The sequence below is a fragment of the Taudactylus pleione genome, unplaced genomic scaffold (assembly GCF_031769625.1).
Source record: "Taudactylus pleione unplaced genomic scaffold, aTauple2 ptg000318l, whole genome shotgun sequence".
In the NCBI taxonomy this organism is placed as follows: Eukaryota; Metazoa; Chordata; class Amphibia; order Anura; family Myobatrachidae; genus Taudactylus; species Taudactylus pleione.
In genome coordinates, this window is record NW_028284719.1 from 3,181,379 (window position 1) to 3,202,315 (window position 20,937).

The 20,937-nt window shown below is 40.0% G+C and overlaps 1 protein-coding gene across 3 annotated transcripts; it reads left to right on the top strand.

Annotated features, from left to right (window-relative positions):
• Positions 1-786: 786 nt before the first annotated feature.
• On the top strand, positions 787-19,169 carry LOC148509660 (nicotinamide N-methyltransferase-like). 3 transcript variants are annotated; one of them, XM_088442901.1, is made up of 3 exons: positions 787-934; positions 13,935-14,142; positions 18,743-19,169. In XM_088442901.1, the coding sequence occupies exons 1-3, from the start codon at positions 787-789 to the stop codon at positions 19,167-19,169; spliced, it is 783 nt and encodes a 260-aa protein (XP_088299027.1). The 3 variants fall into 3 exon arrangements, with proteins under 3 accessions (XP_088299027.1, XP_088299028.1, XP_088299029.1); XM_088442902.1 differs by lacking the exon at positions 787-934 and adding an exon at positions 3,151-3,230; XM_088442903.1 differs by lacking the exon at positions 787-934 and adding an exon at positions 3,311-3,393.
• The last annotated feature ends 1,768 nt before the right edge of the window (positions 19,170-20,937 follow it).

Consider the following 20,937-nt stretch of genomic DNA (forward strand, 5'->3'; position numbering starts at 1 on the left):
TCATCTTACATGGACGAACATCATCATTCCTGGACTTTTCGGATTTTTCCCTCCAAAAAAACGGAACTCAGAAAGAGGCAAAACGTCATCTTACATGGACGAACATCATCATTCCTGGACTTTTGTCCAGGAATGATGATGTTCGGCCATGTAAGATGATGTTTTGCCTCTTTCTGAGTTCCGTTTTTTTGGAGGGAAAAATCCGAACTCAACGTGCAAACTCGAACCTATCCGAGCCTGCACATCCCTAATATATATATATATATATATATATATATATATACACACACACACACACACACACACACACACACACACACACACACACACAATTACTCTGTGCTAAAAAAATATATATTTTCTCACTGAAGGGGCAGGGGAGGGTTACAACAATAATAATTATAGAAAGAAGATTCTGTGACCTGTAGTAATACCCGAGATTCTATTTCATTTTAATTTAAAGACAGATATATATTGGGTCTTCACAAGTTTACTAAGATGGAGTGTAGAGGGTTAAACAGAAACAAAATATTGATGATTCATATCACATTGTATCATTTAAACATCACCTGGTTAGGCCAAATATTTAATCATCAATAATTGTCATAAGATCTCTGCACATAGTTATATACTGTATTTATAGTCAGCTGTGTATGAGAACATTCTAATGAGAGTAAATAACTATAGGATTCTGCTGTATATAAAGAGAACAGCCATACATATTACTATAAGGCTACAGATACAGATCAGAGACTCATCCCGTCCTGTGTGACAGAAGACAAGAGAATGGAAGACAGACCCAAGTTGAAGCTTTATCATCTGCACGGGATGGATTCCAGGGACTTCCTACATTGTTATTTTGAGGCAGAAAGTGCATTCAGAGATGAGGGAGTGGTATTTATTATGGAAAAGCTGCACAGCGCATTAACAGCGGGTTTGTATTGAGGCTGTATGGTATCCTCAATATTTATTTACTTATTTTATTTATTAACAGTTTCTTATATAGTGCAGCATATTCCATTGCGCTTTACAATTGTAAACATTAATAGAATAAAACTGGGTAATAAAAGACAGATATATAGGTAGGAAGGCCCTGCTCACAAGCTTACAATCTATAGGGAAAATAGATAAATTGGTTATTCAGAGAAGCTGCCATTAAATAGGTGACTTTATATTATAGTGTACAGGCAGGGGTGTAGTGTGGGTGAAACCGGTGGAGCTCTTGCTCCAAGTGCTGGATTCTGCAGAGGGCGCTATGCATGGCATGTTTTTTTCTTTAAACATTTTAAATATAAACAGCCATGATTGCTCAATCCACTGGTCCAAAACAGAACTGCAGATGTACAGAAATAAAGTAGCTACTATATGCAGAGTCACAGAAGTACATACTTAGCCACTGGTCTGACACTGCACCACTAGAGGAGTCCAGTAACCAGCCACATGGATGCAACAGTGAAAAAAAGAAGAGGTCAAAAAGAGGAGCAGAACTGGTAAGAGCTGTAGAAAAGACAGAATGAGTAGAGCAACCTAAAAGTTAGGCAGGTGTGTGTGTGTGTGTGTGTGTGTGTGTGTGTGTGTGTGTGTGTGTGTGTGTGTGTGTGTGTGTGAAGGGTGGGTGCAACAGCATTGCTAGCAGGGCATCATTAATCTTCCTTTCATGGGTGTATAGATCCATGGAGCATGTTACTGAAGTGAGACTTGGTCTCAGTCTGTCTGTAGCTTCAAACCCAAATTCCACAGCTTTAATAGCAATTCTTTCAAATAGAACCTGTAGCTGCTTTCGGTATGACAGAACAATTATGTTATCTCATGGCCTCTCTCCCTTAGCTCATTGCCTAAAAGTGCATCATCAGGTACCAACAGAGGTGGATTTAGATCTCACAGGGCCCTGAGCAAGACACTGAATGGGGCCCCCTTCCTCAAACAATCCATAACACTACCTCACTGACAGCAGCACATCCCACCTCACTGACAGCAGAACACCACGCATCACTGACAGCAGCACATCACCACCTCACTGACAGCAACACATCACCTCCTCACTGACAGCAGCATATCCCCACCTCACTGACAGCAGAACATCCCCACCTCACTGACAGCAGCACATCACCACCTCACTGACAGCAGCACATCCCCACCTCACTGTCAGCAGCACATCACCTCCTCACTGACAGCAGCACATCACCACCTCACTGACAGCAGCACATCCCCACCTCACTGACAGCAGCACATCCCTACCTTCCTGACAGCAGTAGATCCCCACCTCACTGACAGCAACACATCACCTCCTCACTGACAGCAGCATATCCCCACCTCACTGTCAGCAGCACATCACCTCCTCACTGACAGCAGCACATCACCACCTCACTGACAGCAGCACATCACCACCTCACTGACAGCAGCACATCACCACCTCACTAAAATTAGCACATCCCGCCTCACTGAAAGCAGCACGTCTCCACCTCACTGACAGCAGCACATCCCCGCCTCACTGACAGCAGCACATCACCACCTCACTGACAGCAGCACATCACCACCTCACTGACAGCAGCTTATTCCTGCCTCACTGACAGCAGCACATCACCACCTCACTGACAGCAGCACATCACCTCCTCACTGACAGCAGCACATCACCCTCTCACTTACAGCAGCACATCACTGTTATACAGTTAAATGTTCATTCACTAAAACTAATTATGGTATGTCTAATATATATATATATATATATATATATGTGTGTGTGTGTCATCCTGTAATAAATATGTATAAGCAGATATCTGTGTATATACACAAATTAATTTATGAAAGGAGTATGTGGATGCATTTATTTATTTGATTAAAGCCATTTGTTTATTTATCTCATATATATCTAATATCTATCTATATACTCCTTTCATAAAATATTCTTCAAATAATTCATGAAATATTCTCTGTAAAGCACTTCTATAGTCTACAGCAGTGGTTTTCAAACAGTCCTCTGGACCCCACACAGTTCACGTTTTTAATGTCACCCAGCAGGTGCACAGGTGTAGTCATTACTCACTGATCAGTTTAAAAGATCGACAGGTGGAGCTAATTATTTCACTTGTGATTCTGTGAGAAGACCTGGAAAACATGCACTGTTTGGGGTCCTGAGGACCGAGTTTCAGAACCTGTGGTCTGCAGTATATAGAGGAAGGTACAGATGGAACTGGATAACAAGTGTTTCTAAGCAATAGTTTTCATATCAGGTGAGCTACTGTAGGATTGCTGTTCTGGGTTTCACCTGATTAGTACTGCTAGATTGATTGAGCAGCTGCCATTTTTGTTTGTTATGAGTTGCATGAAGGAACCAAGCATTAGAAGGACATGCTGGTTCTAGTAGTAGTTGGAGTTCCCAGGGGTGACTTCCAGGTAAGCTGGCTCTCAATTTGGATGCATTTTTGTATGTGCCTTAATCAGTAGGCCTTACATTGACAACATTTATATGTGCCTTTATCATGAGGCCTTATAATTGGTATATTTTACATTTAGGGTGAGCGGTTGGGCATAGGGCCCCCGGTGCTGGTCTGGCTGGGCCTCCTCAGGGCATCACCACTAAATACACATAGTTGCTTTTCACATCACATGTTATGTTTGTATTTTATTCATGTAATATTATTATTATTATTATTATTATTATTATTATTATCATCATTTATATGGCGCCACAAGTGTTCCGCAGCGCCTTACAAAGTACAAGAACAAATTGCAGACAAGTCACTTACAGAACAATACAATACAATGCAGGACATGGATAATATATATTTCTACATTAGCGACCATATCACCCAGATAAGCAACAGAGCATAAGCAACCAAGTGTTAGGTACCCTAGTGGTGAGTAAGAAATAAATTACACTAAAGTAAGGAGAAGCACAAGAGGGTAGATGGCCCTGCTCGTGAGAGTTTACATTCTAAAATATTTCACATATATTTTAACCCCCTTTTATCAACACTTATTAATTAGTCTTACACATCTATACTTTACACTGTACTGTCACTCTTTTTCCATTTTTCATGTGATGTCCTGGATGGATCCTGGGCTGGACATTTTTGGGGTGCACTGCACCCCAGATGTGAACCCCTTAGTGTTAGGGACTGCTACTGACAGAGAAGCCATGATGTGGCCTAGCAGCTTCCCATGGATTTGCAAATGCATGCAACTAATATCTCTGAATTTCTATGACCATATAGTCTTCATATATTGTTGCAAGTATAATTCAGTGTGCTGAGGAACAATAGGGGGTTAAACCCCCCTCCTTTTTCTTCTTAGTATGACCCCTCCCTTTCATGCGCCTGATTAGTACTGCTAGATTGATTGAGCAGCTGCCATTTTTGTTTGTTTGTTCTGGATTTCAGTTAGCAACTCTACCAGAAAAAGCTTATTTACTAAAGTGCAAGTTTTTAGAAGTGAAGATGTTGCTCATAGCTACCAATCAGATTCTACTTTTTATCTAGCAACTTCTAGAAGATAATATCTAGAATCTGATTGGTTGCTATGGGCAACAACTCCACATGTAAAAACCCGCACTTTAGTAAATATACCCCTCGGTCTCTATATATATAAGCTTGTGCTTGTATTCACTGCACACATCTCCAAACTAGGAGGTGGGAGTGAGGTACTCTATGGGAAACACCTGTCATGGAGTAATCAATAATAAATATAACATTTACTATACTAACTTGTCTTGTGACTGAAGTCCCTCATGACTACTTAAGAAAGAGACAGGATCTTAAATAAAAAAGTAAAATTTAAATAATCATGCAGTAACCTTACTTCCCCTATGAAGTTGGATGTTGGTGAGCTCTATTGCCCCAGATAGTAAAGGCATCACTGGCAGGCACCTCACCGCCTGCCCCCACCCCTACTTTCCCAAACAGTAAAGGTACTGCTAGACACCTCACCTCCCTCAGCCCTCCCCATTGATGCTAACAGTAAAGGCTACCCCATTGCTGCAAAAAGTAAAGGCCCTGCCAAACACCTAACTCTACCTAAGCCCCTGGGACATACACTACCTGCCCTAATCACACCCCAGCAACATATGCTACCCAACATACCCTCTGGCCACAGGACATACACTACCTTCCCTACCCTCCAGCCCTAGTGATATACACTACCTTCCCTACCCTCCAGCACTAATGACACATACTATCTGTCCTACCTCTGGCCCCAGAGACATGCCCTTTATACCCTACAACAAAACAACCACCTTGACCCCAGTAAGTTATACTACCCCCCCAGCACCCAGACATAAAGTGCACCCATATGGAGTAGGCACATACACTATACAACCTGTCCCCTGGCTCCTGAGAAATACTGTACCCTGTTCAAGTGGAGTTATACACTACGCACCCTATTCCCTGCCTTCTGGAACATACACTACTCACCCTAGTGGTCCAAGGGACATACCCTACCTGTCCTACCCCCAGCCACAGGAAAATAAACTGCCTGCCCTATGCCCCTGGTGAGTGGGCTACACACTACCCTCTCTCAGGGCCGGCTATAGGGGTGTTCGACCAGTGTATCCCTCCAAGTGTAAACAATAACATCTCTCACAGAGACTGCTCACAGAATAGCAGCAAATAATAATAATTTTATTATTACCAGTTATTTATATAGCGCACACATGCTCCGCATCGCTTTTAAAGAGAAAAGTTGTCCATTCACCTCAGTCCATGCCCCAGTGGAGCTTATAATCTATCACATGCACACACATACACATTACAGTTAATTTTGTTGAGAGCCGAATAACCTACCAGTATATTTTTTGAGTATGGGAGGAAACCCACGCAAGTACAGGGAGAATATATAAACTCCACACAGTTGGGGCCATAGTGGGAATCGAACCCATAACCTCAGTGCTGTGAGGCAGTACTGCTAACCATTACACCATCTGTCCTGCCAAAATAACTGCCTCAGTTACAATCATACACATCAGTGCCTCACTGAAATACACATTTCTGACAGAAAAATGTCAACTAATGCCAAAATTACTTCATAACTCAAAGGACATGACACCAATTCTGGTGCAAAGAACTTAAACAGGACTTAACCTGAGGAGCTACTTCGGAATCCAGCACAGCAAATAGAGAATATACATGCCAGCCCTGACCCTAATGTAGCATTAGAACTTCCTACCAGTACAATTCACTGCTCAACACATATTTTCTTTCCAAAATGAACCACTCCTAAAGTGACACTAGTCATTAATGTCCAACTGTTTAAACAACTTATTCTGAATTTTAAACTCTGTTATCCAGTCAAATGTTTATTTATTTAAAATAATTAAAATGAAACAGCCTGGGGCGTGGCTTGGATGTGGATCCGGGAAGACGTGCTCTTGATAGCACTCCCGGCGATCAAGCACAAAAGAAAGGCTCACGGGTGCACCAGTGACTGGTGAGTGGCTACTATACGAAGCGGCAGTCCTCCAGAGCCTGCCGCATAAGTCTAAGTCGTTTCGCGGCATACTCGTCTCTGGTCCTTGTTCGGGCCTAGCACTGAGGCTGAGACCGCGGCCTCGATTTCAGGCCAGCACGATCGCGATGGAAACCGGAAGTGAGGAGACGCCGGAATATATACTGCTCTCTGCCTGCGGCACTACATAATCGGGCTGCTAAGGTGGGCACAGTAGTACTGGTAAAAGAACAAAGGGGTCCCAGATTATTATATTTGAGGATACACTACTGTGGTGTAATACACAAAGCTAGTAGTGAAGCAGGCCATATTGGATAACATTCAGGCCTTGAATGTTAGACTGACAGGAGGGGTCTTCCTGGATACATATAGAGATCCACAGAGCTAATATCACCCTGCTTTTCCCCCACAACCACTGGATGAGACATCAATAATAAGTGGCACTGCTGGACAGGTCATACTCATTTTCCATGATTATCCCTCACTCCAGGTGGTATTAAATTTACACTCCATACTCTCATTATAATTATGAAGTAGAGAATATCTCCTACACAGAGCCCTGTTGTTACCCGCAACTTCTTTATTTCAATATTACCGAGACTATAAAGCCTTATAATATATAGATTTTCTATGGAAAAATATTTTTCTGCACCAGCCACGCTGAAGCCGCAACAGCAGAGACAGGAAAAACGTCGAGCTGAAACGGTAATGTCTCCAGGAAAGGATAAAGATCCTGCAGCTAAGAAAGTAATATTACCTCAAGACACTAAGTCTTCTAAACAGAATCGTAGTGTGTCAGACGCTCCCATTACTTATAGCGATGTGGTGGAAGCCATTAAAACAACAATGGGTCCACTCTAGTCGCAAGCTGTTTCAGATATCATGTCACAGTTGAAAGAGTTAACACATAGAGTTACTGTAACAGAACAAAGGATGGGAGAAGTCTTTCAGGATGTCTCACAACTAAAGCACACAGTGAAGAAATTAGAGCAAGACAACTTCCATTTATGGCACAAACTAGACGACCTAGAAAATAGGTCCCGTCGAAATAATACTAGACTTGTTGGACTCCCAGAATCAATTAAAGGCCCAGCATTGGCTCATTTTGTTCGTAATACCTTACCCAAATTACTTGAAATTGAAGAAGAATGTAGTGACTTAGTGGTGGAGAGAGTTCATAGTCTGGGCCAAGCTCCCAATTCATCTAACATGCGTCCAAGAGTTGTCCTTTTTAGATGTCTTAATTACCTACATAAACAGGCATTTTGGGCGGCTTCAAAGAAAAGAACCATGCCAATTCTTTGGGAGAGTACGAAGCTCTCTCTTTCAAGACTATTCTGTAGAATTATCTAGAGCAAGGAAAGCGTTTTCCTCTGTCTATTCACAACTAGCTGCAGATAAACGCAAATTTGCCCTTATTTACCCAGCCAGACTTCGACTTTTTGAAGGTTCAACGTATAAGGACTTTACCAATCCTTCAGATGCTATGGCTTACATCCGTTAGGAACAAGAAGCTTTGTCTCAGGATATTTCTGATACTATTGTTACACCAACATGATCTCATTTTAACTAAATTGGCCAAACTTATAAAAAGTGGACAACGTTTCGACTGATACCATTTCTACCGGTTCAATAGAGGTTGATGTCCTAAAAAATAGTCTGCATAATTATTTCATCATTGGATAAGTATATTTTGATTAATAATTGATCTTTATCCTTACGTGATCTTGAAAGATTTTCCACTAGATTATAGAAATATTATCTTTGCATTTTTTGTTTTTCTATTTACCTTAGTGATAAGGACATTATAATATTAGCTCTCTTGATTAATAATTTTTAGAGGGTTATGACAAGAGGCTCTGTAGACATTATTGTCTAAATATGTTTCTTGGTTTATTGATGCAAATATTGTTTTGCCTAATAATCTTTGGGCTAGAGTTCATTGACATAATATCAAATTAGAGTATGATATGCTTTGTCTTCCCCCTGTCTTTGTCTGTTTGTTCTTCTTCCCCTGTGGTTTTTCCTCCCCCAGTACTTTATATCATTTTAAGAAAAATGGAAATGTATGACTTCAGGTATATAAGATTTATTCTTATAATTATTATAACCTTCTATGAGTCACTATGGCGCTTAAGATTGGCACATGGAATGTAGGAGGAATAAATTCTCCTGTGAAGAGACGTAAAATTCTCATGTATCTCTCTAAACAACAAATAGATATTGTATGTCTTCAGGAAACTCACTTGACGGCAGAAGAGACAACTAAATTACAAATGCTCCAGTGGAAATTAATAGCAGCTGCTCCCTTTAATTCTAAATCGCGAGGGGTTGTTATTCTGGCCAAAAGATCCATTCCTTTATCTGTTATCTCTATGGACGCTGATCCAGACGGTCGCTATGTCATAATTAAAATATGTATCCATAAGACTAACTATGTGCTTTGTAATATATATGCTCCAAACATATATAAATAATCCTTTTTTCAGTCATTGTTAACTAAACTATTGGTATATGATTCTGACTCAATGATAGTATGTGGTGATTTCAACCTAATTTCATCCTCATATTTAGACAGATCCCAGAAAACCTCTTCTACAATATCTTTACCTAAGTTAGGAGTCCCAACTATAGCATCTAGACTTCAATTAGTAGATGTTTGGCGGGCTATTAATCCTATTGAAAAAAATTATACGTGTCTCTCTTCAGCTCATCATACTTTTTCACGAATAGACTACATTTTGGCATCTCACTCACTTTTTCCACAAGTTTCAAAGGCAAAAACTGAGTCTATAGTTTTATCTGACCATGCGTTGGTCTGGATGATTATTCAGACAACTCTAGATAGAGGTCCATATCGACATTGGAAATTTCCAGCATACCTTTCGCAGTCTATTTCTTTCTGTAATAAATTGGAAACAGGGTGGATGGATTATAAACACACTAATATATCTCATGCTGAGTCTAATCCGTCATTATTTTGGCAAACAGCTAAATCAGTCCTTCGTGGCAATATTATTTCATATGTTTCGGCGGAGAATAAGAGACTAGCTGTTGCATATTCAGATATTCAAAATAGACTCACTAATGCGTTTCAATTATTTAAAACGAACCCGTCAACCTCATCAAAAGAGGCATATAATGAAGCTAAAATTCATTTCGATGAATACATGAAAAATAAAGGAGACAGACATCTATTTTTGATTAATTACAAATTTCATAAATTTGGCAACAAAACTGGGAAATTGTTATCTAATTTGTTGCAAGGAACCAGGAAACCAATGGTTGTTAACCCATTACAAAATGACGATGGCTCTTTGACCACCTCAAGTAGCCAAATTACAGAGGTTATGAGATCATTCTATGCCAAACTTTACTCACTTAATGTTACTTCCACTGAATCTAATAATATTGCTTCTTCTTGGTGGGATAGTCTCTCGTTCCCTCAGATACAAACAGACTTAGCAAACTCTGTAACAGATCCTATAACACGAGGAGGTCACAGGGGTTGTGCAGGAGCTGAAGTCTTCTAAAGCCCCCGGACCAGACGGCTTATCGTCAGAATTTTATAAAATCCTTTTACCAAGGATTGGAGACACATTGGTCTCATTTTATAATCATATTATCAACACCAAAACAGTTCCACTTTACTTTAATTCTGCAATAATTAAAGTTTTACCTAAAACTGGTAAAGATTTATCACTCCCAGGTTCTTACAGACCGATATCTTTACTTAATATCGACTATAAGATATTGACAAAAATTTATGCGGAAAGATTGAAACAAATCCTTCCACAAATCATACATACGGATCAATCCGGATTTATTATGGGTCGCCATTCGGTAGTAAATGTTAGAAGACTGTTAGCTGCAATTCAGCATCTTCGACTTTCTCAATGCTCCAATCCCCATATGATAGTTTCCTTTGACGCCGAAAAGGCATTTGACCTTGTGATTTGGGAACATCTTTATTCAACATTAATTAAATTTGGTTTCCCTCTATCTTTTGTTGATGTTTTAAAAACATTATATACGAACCCACTCTCACAGGTCTCTTGCAATGGATATATTTCTTCACCATTTGAGATATACAGAGGAACACGGCAGGGATGTCCTCTATCTCCACTCTTATTTGCCATGGCAATTGAACCCTTGGCTATAGCATTAAGAGTATCCCCGCATGTAGAAGGAATTTCAATTGGTGACGTCACTTTGAAAATTGCGCTTTTAGCTGACGATATGCTGCTTTTCATTTCCAATCCCCAGGAATCATTCCCAGCAGTGATGGATCTCATATCCTCTTTTGGATTGATTTCGGGGTATAAAGTTAACTTAGATAAATCTGAGGTAATGCCTATATGTGGATCAAAGACTTACTTTAATTCTTTACCATTTATACCATTATTTTCTGGTGTTTCAAACACACTTAAATATTTAGGTGTTCACATTACTTCAGATTTATCACACTTATTTGAGGCCAATTATATACCAATGATAGCTAAAATAAAATCATTGCTAGATAATTGGAAATCCTTACCCCTTTCATTATTGGGGAGAATAGCGGTAATAAAATCTATTATCTTTCCAAAAATTTTCTACTTGATGCAAATGCTTCCGATTGGTTTGTCCTTAAAAGACATTAAAATTCTCAACAAAAATCTCTTACATTTTCTATGGCAAGGTAAACGCCCTCGTATAGCACAGACTAGGTTAACTAATACTCGATCTAAAGGAGGTTTTGGTCTCCCAGATCTAAAGAGTTACTCGTTATCCAATCATTAATATAACGGAAAAATATAGATATCAGACAAAGAAGAGTATACAGATAGACTATTGGATTGGGCATTATTCTCACCATACTCCCCTAGTGCATTATTTATTACATTCCAAAATTAAAGATATTCCTCCTCTTATTTTACAAAATATTATCTTTAAAGATACTTATTATGCGTGGATTTCTATTAACAAAAAGTTATGAAGTAATTATTTATATTCCCCGTACATTCCCTTATGGGGTAACCCAGCCTTTCCTCCCTCTTTGACTAACAGCAATTATCTTAGATGGAGAGAGAAAGGCCTATCAAGTATCACCAAAGTTTTTGATCCAGGTGGCTCCTTATTGTCTTTCGCTGATTTACAACAGAAGTATCATTTGCCAAAACAACATTTTTACATGTATTTGCAAACAAGACATTACATATCTACTGCTCCTTTAGTTTCCGATAATGACATTGAATCTACTACTCTTAGATCACTTTTAAAACTATTAGTTAATGTCCCATACAAAATCAACATGTTATATGCACATTTGGTTAATAATTTCTCGGCTGCTCAGTGGATATCATTACATAATATATGGAAGAAAGATGTGATAGCCATACCTGACTTTTCTGATTTAACAATGCACCTAGAATCAACTTTAAGAAAATTGCAATCATCATACTTGCAAGAAGTACACTTGCGGACGATTCACAGGGCATATATTTCTCCAGCACAGCGTAAATACATGGAGTCTGAAACGGGCGTTTGTCCCAAATGTCACATGGCAGATGCTACATTTATCCATTGCATGTGGGAATGTAGAAAGGTACGGAAATTTTGGTACAAAGTTGTCCAAATGATTAATAACATATTTACATTAAATTTATCACCTAACCCATTAGCATGTCTATGTGCTAATTTCCAACATTGGGATTTAGGGACACATAAAATGGCAAAACTCTCATTAATTATTAATATAGTTACGGTAGCAAAAAAAGTAATTTTAGTACATTGGATTAATAGATCGTCTCCTTCTTTGATGGAAGTCAAATATAAATTACTACAATTAGTATATTATGACAGAAGGTCAACTTTACCTGACATAAATAAAGGAGTGAAAAAATGTTATGATAAATGGGAACCTTATATTATAACATTAAATAAATCCACTCAAGACCACATTTTTCAGTTGTTTGAAAATACGGATTGGATACTACTTCGATGTTTATCTTTTTTCATCAAGACCTAAATAGAAATGATATGGGTTTATAGTTCATATCCATTTCCCATTGCTACTTTAGCTATTGTTAGACTCTAATTATAGTCAACTTGATAAAGACAATGTCGTCTAAATTATTTTGGCACATCTCTTTAACTCCTCTTTCCCTCCCCCCTCTTTTTCTTTTTCTTTCCTTCCCTGCTTTTCCTGACTTTCCTTATGTGTTATCCGTCCCTTGTCAGTATTTGTTAGTGCTTTTTCTCACTTAATTCAGATAATTACTGAGAATTGTTCTATATATATATAAAGCACTTTAGAAAATATTATAGATTGCCTGTACTGAGATGCAGACAAAGTTATTCTCTAGTCTTAGTTAAACTATAATTATACTTTACTGCTATCTCATTTATGTGTCATTCTGCTAGTAATATAAACTTATTCCTTTATATAAAATGGAATAATATATTGGTACCTGTATTTTCCACATATATCTGTATTTGTGTACCGGTGTATTTATACAGTTTTTATGCATGTGAGTATATGTGAGTACATATATATATATGTATACAACTTTTGGATGTTATATTGGTAAAAATCAATAAAAAATTACTTTAAAAAAAAATAAATGAAACAGCCTTTTTGAAATTTTTTATCTCCTATTCTGGGTCTGTTTGCCTGAATATCAACTCCACATAACTATTTTGTCACAACAGGGACCATTTCATTAGATAGATATATCACTCTTGGGTGTGCGGCAGTGCTCTAATATACACACGCTTTGGGTGGATGATTGCACACCAAGGAGTGCGCATATCAGAACTTGACCAGACACCCGAGAATTGTATATCTATCACATAACATATGTCATGCTATTTTTTATATTTGACTTTTGTTTACAACACAATGGACCTCATTCAGAGGCGATCGTTAGTTGCAAGTGGTCGCACTGAATCAGGGTGGCCGCTTGCATCCTGAACGACCACCTCCTTGTCGATTGCTAAGGTGTGGGTTATCACCCACAGCTCTAGCAACAACATGGGTGATAGTCAAGATGGTCAAGACCATTGCGACCATCGGGGCTTATGACCAGACCCTAAGGTTGGGTCTGGGCACTCGTAAGCCCCAGGGAGCTTCCTGCTCTGATCGAGCTGGAAGCACCCCACCGACATCAGCAATGATGTCAGTGGGGCCACCCCCAAACGGCAAGCATTCCGACTGGAACGCCTCCGTTTGGCCAGGCACGCCCCCTGCCCGCCCACCAAATGGGGTGAGCTGTCACTCACCATTGACAGCTCGCCCTGTTTGCTGCGAGACCCCTAGCGATGGAGCACACGTCGCTAGCCGGGTCTCACGTATGCGCACGAAAGAGCCGGCTCCGTCATGCGCATGCTCAGTGGGGCAACATCGAGTCAGTTGCGAGCACACAGCGCTTGCGACCGACTCTGAATGACCCCACAATGTCTCACTTTACTTATTTAGAATGTTGATTTTATTCTTATCTGAATCTTCCCTGTAGGTTGTATAAAAGGAGAAACTATGATTGACATCAGTTTAGGATCCATCGTTCATCATCTTTTTGTTATTAGTGAATTTTTTAAAGAGATCACTATACTAAAATTAAGAGAGTCGTGTATTATGGAACTGAACAAATGGGTGAACACCCGCACTGGGGCTTTCGACTGGACTCATGCATCTAAGATTGTTACCGAGCTGGGAGGCATCAGGTAAAATATGATTCTAAATATACAAGAACATAAAGGATAAGTCTATTTTAAAAAATAACTAAAATGTAACTTAAAGAACTGTTTTAGCTTTGAATGTCGATCAGAGAGTTAGCTGATAGTGAATATTTCCTTGTTGGTGGCCAGTATACCTCCCGATTCAACAGTTACAGTTGTGCAGATAGCAATTCAGGGAAGAAATCATTAAATAAGATACCTTACACATAAACAGCACACAGGGACTGATTCTTATGCACGCAGTTTAACTGCGATAGCATGCTAATCCATTGCAATCGCAATGTAAACTCAGAACTACATAAGGACACCCACTTTCCATTGCACATATCCATAAAACCGTCGGTACAATCGAGCACCTCACGCACACTTGCACAAGCTCTGACCTTTCTCAGGAATCGCTAACAACCACGCACACTATGAGACCTCAGACTGTGTATGGGATCACAGTGGATAATCTATGCATGCCCCTACAATGGCATGCAAATGCACTGCAATGCCTGCATTTCACCGACCACCCCACCATCACTACCCACAAATGACGATTTCTGTCAATCACTGTGCGTAGCCGCTGCAATCCCAGTCCCCATCGCAGCAGACAGTTCGCGCACACACACACTGCGATGCATATGCAGAGCACAACAATTGCCCAATTGCGTGAGTAATTGCAGTTTTTTTGTGTGGCTAAGGCAGTGTTTCCCAAACTAATATACAATAACAAACAAAATAAAAATTGCGCTCCAAATCAATGGTGCTGCAGTGGCCGCTAGGGTGATCACTTAACACCCTTTCTTCAACACCAAATAAAACACAGTACTTGCGGTCACTTACACGCTTCTGGAGTAAATACCAATGACAGAATGGTAACTTGTTGAGAGGATTCCCCTTAAACAGAAAATCCTATATTCTATTCATGTAGAAGACCCTCCTTTATTTTGGTCAATAATGGTTTCCGCAAAAAATGGGTATATAAAATATATATAGTGAAGTACAGCTTTATTATTTGAAAACATCCATAAAACATATCCAGTAGAGAAGCAGCGTACCAGATCTATAGGGGTGTAGGACAGCACACACCCAAATGAGCCAAAATAGGGTATAAACAGGCACCTCCCGGGATGGGTCCATGTGAAACCCTGGTCTCCTGTGTGGATGTCCTCAACTCCCTTCACCTGGTATCCTTTTCTCTACCTCTCCTTGCTCACCAACGCATTTCTGCTCATGTGGAGCCTTTATCAAGGTGTAAATACTATAATGGCTAGTACTTCCTTAAATACCCTTAGATCTCTTACTATTGGTGGGTTCTTAATTTGCTTTGAACCCGACCACCAACTACTCTATTCGCATACCATCCACTCCCCTCACAAGGGGGATTCCCTAAATATGCTTTCCCCTTAAAATATCCATTTATTGACCTGTAAAAGATGTGAAAAATATAAATCAAACGGCGTGCATTACATTCAATGGAACGCACGCTCTTTCCGGTTCCCGTCACTCCTTCCGGAAATACCACTTCTAAATGTATGGCGTGCGTTCCATTCAATGGAACGCACGCTACATCCTGTTCTCGTCACTCCCTTGACTTCCGTAAGTGACGTTAGATTGTCACTCCACGGGGGCTGTTATCTCAACTACCATCCAAAGACAGCGTGCGTTCCATGAAAAATGAAGTGCACGCTCCCTCCGATCTCCATATTTTGTTTAATTGCCAGATCACGTGGGGTCACCATCTTAATTTGTGCTCCAGCTTATGGAGCGCAAATCGCTTCCGGATTTTCTCTGTCCAATAGCCTCAAGAATCTCATTTAGCTATTTTTAACAGATAGGCTACCTTGATTATCAACATATGATATCAGTAATGAACAAGTTAATTTCCTTGATTTAACTTTATATATTGAAAATGGAATTCTTAAAACAAAATCCTATTTTAAACCTACAGATAGTAATTCATATCTGTCCACTAGAAGCAACCATCATCCAATATGGATTAAGAATGCCCACAAAGGGCAAATGAGGAGAATTTGTCGTAACTGTACAGATAAAAAAGTATTTAAAGATCAAGCTGAAAATTTGAATCAGAAATTTATGTCTAAGGGGTATGAAGAAATTGCTTAAATAATTATATTGCTGATTTAGCAGATGTTGACAGAACTATCTTATTAGAACCTAAGGAAATAAAGAACAAGGAAGCGATTACTTTACCTTTTATTACCACATATAGTAAACAATGTAAGGAGTTGGAAAGTGTGATTAAGAAACATTGGCACTTATTAACCAGGGACTCCTTGTTGAAATCCTTTATTCCACAAAAGCCACATTTTGTGTATAGAAAAGCTGGGAATTTAAAAAATAAATTAGTAAAAAGTGCAATCCCACCTAAGAGATCAGGAAGATTAAACACGTTGGGGTTTCACAGATGTGGTTTGTGTTTAATGTGTAGGAATCACAATGTACAGGAAAGTAAAATAGAAGAATTTAAATCTTCTACCACAAAGAAAAATTACCGCATAAAAGATTTTATTACATGTCATACTAAAAAAAGTATCTATGTGGTAGAGTGTGAATGCGGCCTACAATATGTGGGTCGCACCTCAAGAGCTTTGAAAGATAGATGGGCTGATCATCTGCGTAATATCAGAAATGGCGTAGAGAATCATTCATTGTCTAAGCATTTTAAGGATGTAAATCTCTTAAATCTGTTATAATTATACAGTCAGTTCAAAAGCACTGGAGGAAAAATAAAATTGAACAAAATTTAGCTCAAATGGAAATGAAATGGATATATGAAATGGGATCTCTGGCACCGGGGGGGTTAAATTTAGAGTTTGAACTAAAGTGGTTTTTATAGGTTTTTATAGTATATATTTTATTATTTATTTTTTATAAAAGCTCTATCACCGATATATTTATATTTTTATAAATTTTTATATTGTATATGTACACATTGTTATTGATTTTGTACGATTTTATATAACCCTGCTATTACTTGTATTTATCACCCACGGGATGGTGAAGTGGGGAAAACCTGGATAACCCATTTGACTAGCTATAGCAAGTGGGATACTTGAGTCTATTCGATATAGTAAATCCGGAAGTGATATGCACTACGTAAGTTGGAGCGCAAAAAAGATGATGACCCTATGTAGTTTGATAATCAAGGTAGCCTATCTGTTAAAAATAGCTAAATGCGATTCTTGAGACTATTGGATAGAGAAAATCCGGAAGCGATCTGCGCTCCATAAGCTGGAGCGCAAATTAAGATGGTGACCCCACGAGATCCGGCGATTAAACAAAATATAGAGATCGGAGGGAGCGTGCGCTCCATTGTATGGAACGCACGCCATCTTTGGACGGTAGTTGAGATAACAGCCCCATATGGAGTGACATTCTAACGTCACTTCCGGAAGTCAAGGGAGTGACGAAAACAGGATGTAGCATGCGTTCCATTCAATGGAACGCACGCAATACATTTAGAAGTGGTATTTCCGGAAGGAGTGACAGGAACCGGAAAGAGCGCGCGTTCCATTGAATGGAACACACGCCGTTTGATTTATAATTTTCACATCTTTTACAGGTCAATAAATGGACATTTTAAGGAGAAAGCATATTTAGAGAATCCCCCTTGTGAGGGGAGTGGATGGTATGCGAATAAAGTAGTTAGTGGTCGGGTTCAAAGCAAATTAAGAACCCACCAGTAAGAGATCTAAGGGTATTTAAGGAAGTACAAGCCATTATAGTATTTACACCTTGATAAAGGCAACACATGAGCAGAAACGCATTGGTGAGCAAGGAGAGGTAGAGAAAAAGTTACCAGGTGAAGGGAGTTGAGGACATCCACTCAGGAGACCACGGTTAAACACGGACCAATCCCGGGAGGTGACTGTTTATACCCTATTTTGGCTCATTTGGGTGTGTGCTGTCCTACACCCCTATAGATCTGGTATGCTGCTTCTCTATTGGATATGTTTTATGGATATGTTTTAAAATAATAAAGCTTTACTTCACTATATATATTTTATATACCTTTTTTTGAGGAAACCATCATTGACCTAAAGAAAGGAGGGTCTTCTACATGAGAAGAATATGGGATTTTCTGTTTAGGGGGAATCCTCTCAAGAAGTTACCATTCTGTCGTTGGTATTTACTCCAGAGGAGCGCAAGTGACTGCAAGTACTGTGTTTTATTTAGTGTTTCCCAAACTGTGCGCAATGGCACCCTGGGGTGCCTCAGGACACTTGCAGGGGTGCCTCAGGTTGGTGGTCCATCACCAAATCCAAATATTTATGGTCAATGTAATGTAAATATGTGGATAAACAGAAGCACAAACCTGTCCACCACCATATAACTGACCCTAAGGATGACATGGAAGCACAATTTACTTCACTACATTTGTTTTCTGAATTTCTCAATAACAAACTTTTGACTTAGGGCTGCCATGAAAACACTGCTGATACTCTAGGGCACCGTGATTCAGAAAATTTTTGAGAACCACTGGGCTAAGGTATAAAGAGACTGAAGTGAAACATACAGTTCTGCACTGTCACTTGAACCAGCTGTATTATATAATGTTATGGGTTTATTATTTTAGTGTGGAAGAAGAAGATAAGGAAGAAAAGTTGAAGGAAACAATTAAACGCATTGGGAAAATTGACTTCAGCAAAGAAAACCTCACAGATCCGGTGATGTTGCCACAAGCCGACTGTATAGTCACTGCATGGGTGCTGGATGTGGTTAGTCAGGACCAACAAGAATACATCAGAAACCTAAGGAAGATGTCAAAGTTGCTTAAGCCTGGTGGAAACTTTATTGTAATTGGGGCTCTAAATTCCACTTATTTCACAGCTGGTAATGATAGGATACATGCATTTAAATGTGATGAAAGCTTTGTAAGAAAGACCCTCACTGATGAAGGATTTGTAATTAGTTCTTGTGAGGTACTTGATAGAAAAGTAGAGAGTGACCTCTTAGATTATAAGCAATTGATGGTCCTTACTGCTGTCAAAGGGAATACTTAGGATGTCTGAGTAGTGGCCATTGGTTTGATAGATGATTCCTTCAAAAGCTACTGATCTATGAGAGTTATTCTTACCTTCTATAGCCCTCAGCCATTTACTAAATCTTACATACTGTGCAGCTCTTGTCGTGTGGCATAGATAACGTTTACTGTATATTAAAAAAAAGTAATTTTCAGAAAATGTTCATTATTTTTTTTAACTTGTGTTTCTAATAAAACAAAACTAAAAAATAATGCTAAAATGGTTTGTTTTTGTGTTTTATTCTACAAAGCAAGGAGTTGGGGCATATAATGGGTAGAGGTTCTGATACTATGGAAAGAGGTGCTGCCACTCAACTAAACTGCTGAAGGTCCTGTGGTCATGTTAGTGTCTCTCTGGCCTATATAGTAACTACAAGAAACAACAAAAGGTATCCCCCAGCACTCAAAATGATATCAGCAAAAAAGATTTGAAAAACTACATGATGGTAGATAAATCAGAGATCTTAGTTGCATACGTTTGCAAAATTATGTGTAAGCCTCCAGGCCATGTCACGGCATCTCTGATACTGGAGGTTTCTAATTCTAAGTCAAAGTCCAGGACGCGGAACCCCAAAAAGCCAGCAAAGGCCAGACACCCCAGGGTAGCACACCAGTGAAATACTAAGTGTTAGTTATACCCCTTTTACACCAGAGCTAAAACCTGGGTTATTGAAGTGTTAACCCGGGCAGCTCCCTGGTGTAAAAGGGGAGAGGGTTGGATCGCAGGGTCAAGTGACCCGGCAATCCAACCCAGGTAAATAGCAGGGTTTAACATGGGTATAGCCCATGAAACCCTGCTGTGAGAACAGTGCACTAAGGGGCATGATGACCTGGAGTGCGCTGCAAGCTGGCCGATTGGTCCAGCTTCAGTGGAGCTTGGAGATGACATCATCTCCAAGCGACCACTTACAAGCCGGAAAAGCCGGGTCTATACAGATCCGACTCCGGTGTGAGCGGCGCCGACTCGGGAATATCCCGAGTCGGTGCCGGCAAAATTCTTGGTTTGATCCGGATAGGAACCCTTTTCCAACTCCGGGTCAGACCTGGAATTTTGGTGGAAAAGGGGTATAAGTGTTAATAATAATTAGAGATGAGCGTTTCAGATTCTGTGGAATCCGAACCGCTCTGAACATAGGGGATCCGAATCCACCCGAACCCTGTTGTGGCGTTCCCCACCTGACTCGGATCCCCATTTGGGGCCGAACAGCGGCCTCCTGATGTCGGATTCTCGCGAGAGAATCCGACGACAGGGCTCCTCTAGTGTAGGGCAGAATGCTGTGATAGCGGTCTGCCCTACAGAGAACAAACACACAGCCACCAGCGGCAACTGTGTGTTTGTAATAGCAGCCAATGAGAGTCAGGCAGACTCTCATTGGTTTCTGCACGGAGGGAGCCGGTTTGAGCTCACTCATAAGCTCCATCTTCCGGCTCCCTATGCGCATAATAGAGCAGCAGAGCGGGACGGACGGTGGCAGGAGCAGGGATTCAGGTAAGTTTTTTTTTTTATTTTTTATTTGTGTGTTTTTAAGGGGGTGCTACTGGGGGGCATGCTAATGGGGGCACTGATACTGGGGGGCATGCTAATGGGGGCACTGCTACTAGGGCGCATGCTAATGGGGGCACTGCTACTAGGGCGCATGCTAATGGGGGCATACTACTGGGGGTCATATTACTGGGGGCACTGCTACTGGGCAGCATACTACTGTGGGGCATACTACTGTGGGGCATACTAATTGGGGCACTGCTAC